Genomic DNA, 10,743 nt, shown 5'->3' with positions numbered 1-10,743 from the left:
AAAAAAAAAAAAAAAAAAAAAAAAAAAACTAAACTAAAAAAAAAACCACCCCCCCAATGAACACAACTCAGTACATGCTCTGATGCAAGGAAAAATTCATTTATTTTGCTTCAGAGAGTTCTGTAAATGCGTAATGAAATAGTTCCAATTCAAAATTCTAAAAATGATGCCTGAGAGATGTGAAAATGCATCTTATCCTGCTAATGATCTGCTTAGCTCACTTGTACAACAGGTGTATGTCAGGCTGCCTTGATGAATGGTTTCTCTTGACTCCTTGTATGGAATAAACACTACAGCACACCATAATGTTCAACAGACCCATAACAGGACAGTTGCAAGCTTAGTGTCTTTGATTTAAAGGTACACAACAGAAAGTGTGTTTCAGGATACATACAGAAAGTGCCATCTCTTACCCCACATCAGCACCATGCTCCTCACTAGCACCCACGCTCTCCCGCCCACAGGGTGGGACACAGTGAGGACTGATGCTTGCAACCCAAGTCCATACACAAAGGACTGTTTCTGTTCATCTCAACACACCACTCTCTGAGATGTGACGGGCTGATGCCCTCATCCCAGTACTGCCTGAACAGCAAGTGCACTGGGAACCTTGGAGCCCGGGTGGGGACAGGGAGGAACCAGACAGACCTGGTTCTTATGTTCAAAAGTCTGGGGAGACTGAGGCTGGCAAGATTCTTCCTCCCAAAGCACTCTTTGCCCCTAGTAACTTATCCCCTAAAGGTAAGAACACTTCTAAAGGTAAAGGCAATTTACCCCTGATCCAGATGTCATGGAGCCTGTGTCATGCCTAGAACTTGGGGTGACAGAGAATGTTCCTGGGGCTGGTCCCCAGCAGTGCCACACTGCAGTTCCTGGGGCCCCTGCCCACCTCCCTCAGGTTCCAGTTGTGAGTCCTAGGCCTCTGCCATCCATCCAAGACTCTAGACTGGAGCCCCCTTCCCACCCCAGGTTCATCAGGAAAAGTGAAGGTACGGTGTGGGAAACACTTAAAGAGGAACAGCTGGCCAACATTTTGTTCTTCCCACCTCTCCACCAGTGGCTTCCTACATGTGACCTGTCCTGACAGCTGGCACGACTGGTGGTGGCAGTCCATCTGTGGAACCCAACCCTCTGAGGGCTGTGTCCCCTTCTGCTTTGACCCAGGACTGTCTGCATACAGTGCCATGTGGCAAGGGAAGTTTTCTGCTGTGTATAAAAATGCCAAGAGCTGACTTTTGCCTACATGCTAGCTAATTTAAAACAAAAATGCCCTTATCCAGGTCATATGTGATTAAAATATTAGCCCAGCAAAAGCCTAGCAAGATTTAGAAGTTAGGAGTTCATAAACACATTTCTGGTTTTCCAGATATTCACAAAATCTGACAAATATCAATCTGGTTGTTTTTCCTTTGGTGCTAGGGATTGAACCCAAGAAATACACTGTGAGTCACATCCCCAGTCTTTAAAAAAATTTTCATTTTGAGACAGAGTCTGGCTAGGTTGCTAAGTTGCCTAGGCTGGGCTCCTGCCCCAGCTACCCGGTGTGCTGGGGTTACAAGTGTGCACACCTGGCTCAAAAAATCATTTTCAGCTGGGCATGGTGGCACATGCCTATAATCCTATCACCTGCAAGGCTGAGGCAAGAGGACTGCACAAGTTCAAGGCCAGTATGGATGACACAGTGAGTCCAGAGCCAGCCAGAACTACATAGCTGAGACCCTATCTCCAAAAAAATTTTTTTAAAAAATTGATTTGTAAGTTTTAACTAAAATCACATCAATCTGTTATGTGCCCTGGGCTCAAAGTGAATTACCAGATTTCTCTACTTCAAGCTTGGAAAGCTCTAGAACTGTAAAATCATGCTTGTTGACATAAAGCCTGAGGATCTGCCCAGCAAACTGTCTCCATGCAGAACGTGGGATTAGGACAATGGAAGCTCTTTAAACCAGAGTTACAGGCACCCTAGAGCACACCGTGAGCTGTTCTCACTTTAAACACTTCTGAAGGGAGGATTCCATCCCTGTACCTTTAGGACTTAGGTGGTTTATACTTGTGTACTGGGGGGAAAGGGGTGTGTTTTAAGGCCTATTTGATTTTTAAAAACTCAGTCTGCTAGATGTGTGTTCATTTTGTGAGAATCTATTATGCTATACATTGTTTACTAGTGCCATATGACTGTTTTACTTCAGGTTTTAAAAAAAATTAACCACAACAATCAGTCACTGGATTTACTTTTAAAAGTCATTATTTGAAACTTAGGTTAATATTAAAGGAATAGAATTTTAAAACAAGAGATTACATATTCTGTATATTCAAACTGGCTTTATAGGGTTGCTCAGTGTCAATACACTTCTAGTTTTCCCATAATGAGGGAAAGACAGAATCTGGCCTCAATATTCAGCAACTCAATGCCATATAATATCTCTATAAAAATGCAAACAATGAAACAGGAAATAATCCATAACAACTACTTATAGATCATCTATACCAAAAGCCATTAGAAAAACAACTGTTCTCAGAAATATTTTTATTAAACTATTAAAAGGAAGTTAATAAGTTCACTTTTATAAAAGTTAAAATTTCAGACAAATCCCTCAATATCTGGAATAAAAATCTATTTTTCCAATATACTAGTACTTTTGTATAGCTGTATTGCGGCATAATTAGTTGATATATCAAAAAGAGCCTTATTTAATTTAATGCACATAATAATTTCATATGGAGTATTTGACTTTTGAATGCTCCCTACTTGTCTGGAGTAGCTGTCTGCCTCTCTCTCTTCCCCTTTCCCTCCACCTTAGAATAAATCATCTTCTCTCTTCCCCCTTTCTCCTACCTTTGAATAAACTTTCTCCTTTTAAAAAATAAATTGCTATGCTTGGACATATTATGCCACCAGTCACCACAATCAAGATGAAAAGCACACTGCCACCTCCCAAAGTTCTCTATGTCCCTGCCCCCTACACACACACTTTTTTGATGGTTAGGACACTGAACCTGAGATCTAGATCTACCCTCTTAAATTTTTATGTGTACAGCACCATACCGTTACCTGTAGGTATCTCACACATGCTATATGTGATACATTACTTACTTGTTTAAAGTAGGTTGGTGCTGTATTTTTCAACTACATTTCTTTCTTTCTTTCGTTCTTTCTTTCTTTCTTTCTTTCTTTCTTTCTTTCTTTCTTTCTATCTATCTATCTATCTAACTAACTATCTATCTATCTATCTATCTAGGAATGAGATGCAGTCTTGCTATGGAGTTCAGGCTGGCCTTGCAACTCACTATATAGACCAAGCTGGCCTCAAACTCTAGTGATCCTCCCACCTCAGCCTCCCAAGTGCTGAGATTAAGGGCGTGCACCACCATGCTTGCCTCAGTATGTATTTATTCTGTAAAGACCTACCCCAATGCCTGGGACTGAAACTGATCTGAGAGAATTTAATTTTTCCAAGTGTTTAAGTGTAAATCTTAATATTGTCAGAAAAGAATACCCATGAGAAAAAGACATAAACGCTCAATCGAGCTGCCTACCTTGGCATCCCAGTCTTTATTTAGATAATATATACATGTCACACATCTTCCATCTCCATTTGGATTATCCACGTGGCGAACATAACCTGTTCCATTGCCTGGGTAACAAGCAACCATAGCCTGCAATAACAACAATGATTTTAAAAGTCTGTGTGTGGACCTAAGGGAGAACAGCAGTGTATTAGAAACAGCCCTAAATTTTGGCTGCTGCGACTTACATTCACATTCTTCTCTCTTACAGAATCACATGGCAGGTAAGAGGGCAGAAAGTTACCAATATTTATAAGAAAGGAGGAGGGTAGGGGACAGTCCAGGGCCTGGGGGCTTCAGCTGATCAGTGACAGAAGGGCTAGCACTGGAGGTTAAACAGTGACACAGCTATGGACCTTGGGTGGCCAAAAGCCAGCGCCCTGCTTGAAATAGCAAAGATCAGGAGTTCAAGTCCCATCACAGGATCTTCACATACTTTCACTGTCAAGGTCTGGAGAGTCTCTTCCCTCTCCCTGCTCAGCACACCCATGTCCCACCTCAGAGAACCACACACCATCTGATGCCTTTCTGAAAGCCACTGGCAAAGATGAACATCACTCATTCATTAAATTATCTGCAGTGCAGGGGATGAACTCAGGGCTTCAGACATGCTCTCCAAGTGCTCTACCACTGAGCTCCACCCTCAGTGAGGATTTGGTGTAATTTAGATGGCCAACTCCAAATATCAATTCATTTAACATTTGTGATTTTAAAAAAAGCTAAGAACAAATCAGTATATTGACAATCCCCCACACACACCCTGAGACAGGGTCCCACTCTGGGTGGCACAGGCTGGCTTTTAACTCACTATGTAGCTCAGGCCGGCTTTAAATTCACATCAATCCTCCCACTCAGCCTCCCAAGTGCTGGGATTACAAGTGTGTGCTGCTACGCCCAGCCCAAACCCCTCTTTAAATCAGAAAGAAAACTATGGCTTAAACTTGTATCCCTAAAAAGAAAACAATCTGATTGCCTTAGACACCCTGGCTTGCTCTTTCTAAGAGCAGATTCCTTGGTGACCTTACAGTATGTCTTTACGTTTTTCTAACTCAAGTCAGAGTTAGAATCAAGGCTTCTTCTAGCACTGGAGTTTGGCAATGCCAGGAGATGGCATGGGCCTGGGAGTGTAAGACTGTTCTATGAACAGTGAACCCAAGTGATTCCATTACCAGCTATCTGAGAAAGGCTCACAGAGCAGGACTCAGAGGACAATCACAAGAGGCCACTGATTTAACAGTGGAGTTAACTCAGGCAGTGACCTAGGAAAGTCAAAGTGATTTAAGAAGGGGAGGGAAAACTCCAGGCTCACACTCCTTCCTACAGCCAGCTCATCTGAGAAGGTAAGCTGGTTCCTCTGACCAGGAGGAGCTGGAGAAGAGAGGGCAAACTCTTCTCCACTCCATCCATGCACTTAGCAGATCTGTCTTGAGACCTTGTATGTTCAGGACAGGGCCAGGTTTACAGTGGTGAAAGGAGACCAAGTCTCTTGCTTTCATTCATTACAAAATGTGACCCAATAAACATGGGATGCAATTCAGCAGCAGGAAGTTATCTTTCCATGAGCTATGAAAGAATACTAAGTAAAGCTGCAGACCATGGGGACATGATATTCTAGGACACCATTAGAGCAGTCAGTTCCAAGGCATTGCCCTCTAACCAGGCAGGCCACATCCAAGGGGGACAGAGGTGCCATTTAGGGGTGGCAGCTACCATGATTGGGCAGCATGGAAGATAAGAGCCAGCCAGGGAGGCAGGGCTGAGCAAGCAGGGCTGTGAGTTCAGAGAGAAGAGAGCCACACTGGGCAGCTGGGCCTGGTAAGCTAAGGTGGGAAACACATCAGCTTGGTCCTTCAGGAAGAGCAGTTCCCACTATGTATGAATGAAAACTAACAACAGCAATAATGTGAGTATCACTCACCACTGACATTTATTGGGTGTTTACTATTTGCCAAGCACTATTCTCAGCGATTCCTGCATAATAACTCACTGGACACACTTGGCGAAATAAACACCCTTTTCTCACCTTTGCTTAATTGTAAGGAAAGGAGGCCAGAAAAGCTAACACATGTCTCAAAGCCTGGGCAGGTGGATGCTGGGAATTTGGTTCACAACCCACGTAATAAGCCCCGTCTAGACTGCTGAGAGGGAGAAATGAAGACATAAGTCAGCTTCTGAAGGTAGAGGATCACTGTGGAGCACCAGCAGGCGGGAAGCAGAGAGAAACGTGAGACCCACTCCATAAATAAGTCATGAGGTTACCATTAACCGTGACCCAGCCCTGGATGAACAAGAAGCAACAATGCTGATAGCATGTGTTAGATAGGAAGGGTATCCCAGCATGCTCAGGAGAAGCCAGGTACCCCAGAATGGAACAGAGCTAAGATGCTGGTACATCACAATTCCAAGTGAGATTTCTTTTAAAAGGATGCAATAAAAGTTTTAAATTTTCAAAGTTTCAGAGAAAAGTTTTAGTTTAATTAAATAAAATTACATTTTTTTTTCCTTTTGGTTTTTGAGACAGGATCTCACTATACAGTTCAGGCTGGCCTTGATCTTCCTGCCTCAGACTCCTGAGCACTGGGATTACAGACAGGCATGTGCCACCACACTCGGCTGCATTACGTTTCCTGAACCCTGACATAGCTCAGCTACCTGCATCTAAACATGCTTCCAAGGGCAGTGTTACAGTTTAGATCTGGAATGTCCCCCAAAAGTCTCATGTGCTCACCTTGGGAGGTGACTGGATCACAGATAATGTGCCCATCAGTGAACTACTGAGTTCACAGCTGAAAGTGCAGAGAGGAGAGGGAATGTGGCTGGAGGAAGCAGGCATGACCCGGCTCCTCCCAGCTTTCCACTTCCAGATGCCAGAAGGTACAGTGTCCTGCCAGCACGAAACTAACGCGGCAGCCATCACCATGCTGGCCTTTTAGCACTCCCTCTCATCTGCTCGGGGCTCAGGACACTGGAGATTAGACGGAGAAAGGAAAGCAGACACGTGTGCCACTCAGCCTGAATTTAAACTTCCACTCGATGAACTTACCAATGCCAGCTAGAGGAAAGGTGGCAGTCCTGATTCTAGTTATAAAAGAATCAAACTGAATAGCAATAAACCCCAGAAAAATCAGAAAGCCTGAAAAGGAAACAACACAATTCCTGCATGTAATTCTGAGGCCATGTTCGTAGGCCATCTCAAAGAGACCCCAACTTTAAATACTTCAACTTCCCAAGAGGAAAACCTATTCAACATAAGCAAAACAACTAAATACTACCTTTCTTCCTCTCTGATATGAAAATATACATGTTCAAGGATGTTCTTAAGATAGGAAACACCATAAATGTGTTTTTCCCTCTGAGAATAAAAGGAAGGAAGAGGCTTGCGATACCTCTTTGGAGTCTGAAAGCATTTATTTCAAGCATTACACACTTCAATATGAAGGTGAACCAGTGAACTCCGTTGTTTTAAAAATTTTCCTTTTTGAAGTGAATTATTGAAAAACAGAGATTCATAGCTAAGAGAATTAAAATGTGATGGTAGACTACCTATAGCCTCCAATGTTAGCAATTGCTTTGGAAAAGAACCAAACACGGAAACCATGCACAGACTCAGTCACAGCTAAGGAAAGCACAAAGGTCAGGGTGATAAACACCACAAGACGGGCATTCAAGTGCCCAGGTACAAGAACATGACCCACTGTCTGGGAGTGGGGCACCTGGAAAGACTTGAGCTAGAGACACTAACATGTGAGCAGGACCTTGAAGGACAAAAACCGAAATCTGAAAGAGCGGGGAAGAATTCCAGGTACTAGAGGGAACAGAAGAGCTGCACAAATGGACACTCGCGAAGACACAAATAAGGACACCACAGCAGATGTGTGGTGGGGACAGGAGGCACCACGGGAAAGCAGGCGGGCAGCTGGGAAGGTGATCACGCAGTTGCTGAAGATGGTCACCTTGCAGGCCACAACTAGCCAGATGTACACGATCACCTGGGCTGCTTCCCCAAAATAATGATCCATAGCCTATCTACCTGAAATTGTGGATTTGAATATAGGGATGAAGCCTGGGGTCCTGTACTTTTAAATGAGCCCTCCATTCTGTCTGGCAAAGGGCCAAACATAAAGGGCTGGGAATTGTGATAAAATAATTCATCTCAGTTTCATAAATATCACTCAGACTACTTGCTGAAGATGAAGGATGACTCAGAAGAAGAGGGTATAGACCCAGAAGTGCAGGACAGGAGTCAGAGCAAAGGGCAGAGGAGATGGAAAGTGCAGGGTGCACTACAGCTGTAAGAATCTAAAGCAGACAGGGCCTGGGGTGCTGAGAGAGGAGGAAAAATTGCCTCTATCCCCATGTTGTGAAAAACTAAAACTGTAAATAAGGATCAAAATGTATAATGTGAAACAGGAAGAAAACGTCTAAAGGAGTACGGAAAGTAGGAGGGGTAGAGGAAAGGAAAGAAGGTAAAAGGAAAAACATGGAAACAAAATCGTTGTAAATAGGGAGGGGTGGAGAGGGTGAAGAGAGGGCAGGGGAAGGGGGAAGAAATAAGAACCAAGATACATCATGTAAAGATCCCAATGATGAATGTAACTCTATCATATACCTAAAATGTACCAATAAACCCAATGGAAAAAAAAATATCCCCAGGTTCATTCACTAAATATTGACTGAGCACCTACCATTTATCAGGCAGTCTAGGATACAGAATGAACAGAAAGGTTAAGTGTGCATTCAAAGCCAGCCTATGCTACATAGAGAGTTCAAGGCCAGCCTGAACCTGAACCACACAGTGAGACCCTATCTCCAAAAAGAAAAAGTACAGGAAGGCGTTCTGCAGATGTAATTTCCTTCTTCCTTGTCAAACATCTTCACCACTGTGTCTGACAGTGCCTACTATGTAAACTTCATGCTCTCATGGAATCTTCACAGTCTACAACTGCCACCCTCTCTCTTCACTGAAGGATGGGGAGCTTGGAATGGCCACAAAGCTCAGCAGTCAGCCAGGCTGAGAATCCAGGACTACTGGGATCTCTGGCCCTGTCCTAGGCCTTTTATATTTATAAGTCTCTGCAGCTAAGCTCAGAATGCCTTATGTAAGCTGGATGTGGTACTCACCTGTAATATCAGCACTCTGAGAGGCTGAAGCAGGAGGATTACAAGCTCAAGCTCAGCCTGGACAAACTTTTAAAAAATGTTTTTAAAGCCGGGCATGGTGGTGCATGCCTGTAATCCCAGCACTTGGGAGGCTGAAGCAGGAGGATTGCTGTGAGTTCGAGACCAGCCTGGGCTACATAGTGAGTTCCAGGTCAGTCTCAACTACATAGTAAGACCCTGTCTCAACTCCCCCCAAAAAAAACTTTTTAAAAAGTGGGAGGACTAGGGATATAGGTCAGAGTGAAGGCCCTGAGTTTAATCCCCTGTACCCCCAAAAGCAAGAAAAAGAAAGAAGAAAAAAAAAAAAAGAATAAGAAAAAGACCACATAGCCAAGTTCATCACAGAGAGCAATGGGCTCAATTCAGGATTTCTGTGGAAGTCTTAGTAAGAGATGCTCCCTTTCTTGTGTGTTTCCACGGTGACTATGGTGGCTGAACTGCTGTCACATGAGCAGGGCACACCAGACTGTAGCCAGCACAGAAAGTAAAAGCTTTTGATTCTGCTTCTGAGTCTGTTGGTGGATCAAACTAACAGCTGGAACCAAGGGATCCACTTTACTGGTGAATCTATAGTTTGCACACACCCACCTGAAGGAACTTTTATTTTATTTTGGCCATTTCTACATAAGAAGATCTGGTACCTGGTGACTCAAAAGAACTCCCTAACCTTAACCATAACTATAGCCCTAAATCTGAGCTGGTGACTCAGAATATATCAGAGCTCCTTTCAAAGAACATCCAGTGGAGGACTAATCCCTGGTAATATAGAACACATGTCCGCTGCAGTCCTTCACTCCAGAATCCTGAGTCATCCCAGACAGAAACTTCATCCCTGTTATCTAAGCCATCACAGGATCCTGTTCACTATGTACAGCCGGACAGGAAAGAAATTTTCCTACCCCTAGCAGACAAAAGCAAGGGCAGGGTACCTTCCACCTTTCATGAGCCTCCCCAACAGGGCTCCCATCTTCCTCCTCATCTTGACCACCTGTGGCTGTTTCCCATCCAGGACAGGTTATGTACGGCTAGCTTTTTTATTCCTTAACCTCACCCTGCAAACTCACAATTTTGCATGAATCCAATCTTTGCAGCTCCCCCAGCCAAGCTACTTAGCATCGCTGGAAAGTTGTAATTCAGCAGACTTACAAAACTAAAAGTTGTCCCTGACCTCAATGTTCAGAACTTCTGGCAATTTCCACGTTCCCCATCAGATCTGTTGATAATCCTCAAAATGGCTATTTCTTTGGGGGGTTTTGGCGGGGGGTGGGGAAACAGGGATCGAACTCAGGTCCTTGCACTTGCGAGGCAGGTGGCAGCACCACTGAGCTAAATCCCTGGCCCCTCAAAATGGCTATTTCACACCTCTGTGACTCACCTCTCCCAGCCAATAGTTGGCCCCAACTTACCTATTTTCCCCCCAGTATTGGGGTTTTAACACAGGGCTTTTTTACTAGCTACATCCCCAGTTTTTTCATTTTGAGGCAGTCCGCTACCAAGCCTGGTTGACTCAACTGTCTAATTCACTAGATGGAGATGTTTTCTACCCACCGAGATACTGAAGACAACCAGGTGACACTTCGTCATCTTGTCACCCCCTAGGTTCTCACTGTGACTCACACTAAGGCTTCATCACCTGATTCCCTGAGTCAGAATGGCTGGAATACACAGGCAGCACACAAAGAGCTGCTCTTTCTCCCAAGGGCCCCTGGAATTTCAATATGCATATAAATCACCTGGCAACACTGTTAAAAAAATATTCAGATTCAGTAAGTCTGGCACTAGTTCAAGGTTTGATTTTTTTCCCCCAAAAAGACACCACTGGTCTGAGGGTAGTATTTAGAGCCACAGGTTCTCAATCACACCCAGTCTCATCTCTTCCCACACCATACCCTGCAGTCAATACCTTTACTTCCCTTGTCTTCAGCATCAGCTTCTCCATGGGTGGTCCCCCTCCACAATATATTCTGCATTCTCTATTTTAAACTCAACCCCCCCGCCCCCCCCCCCCCCCCCCCC

The 10,743-nt window shown here is 44.1% G+C and overlaps 1 protein-coding gene across 1 annotated transcript in view; it reads right to left on the bottom strand.

The window, feature by feature from the left end:
- Egln1 (egl-9 family hypoxia inducible factor 1) overlaps positions 1-10,743 on the bottom strand; it is a 37,817-nt gene that overhangs the window by 5,510 nt on the left and 21,564 nt on the right. The window contains exon 2 of the mRNA XM_010621945.1: positions 3,538-3,657. Within this exon, the coding sequence (XP_010620247.1) occupies positions 3,538-3,657 (120 nt within the window). The remainder of the gene's footprint in view (positions 1-3,537; positions 3,658-10,743) is intronic.

This window comes from Fukomys damarensis, unplaced genomic scaffold (genome assembly GCF_012274545.1).
Source record: "Fukomys damarensis isolate Sample0158 unplaced genomic scaffold, DMR_v1.0_HiC HiC_scaffold_10, whole genome shotgun sequence".
In the NCBI taxonomy this organism is placed as follows: domain Eukaryota; kingdom Metazoa; phylum Chordata; class Mammalia; order Rodentia; family Bathyergidae; genus Fukomys; species Fukomys damarensis.
This window is presented reverse-complemented; position numbering and strand designations above follow the sequence as displayed.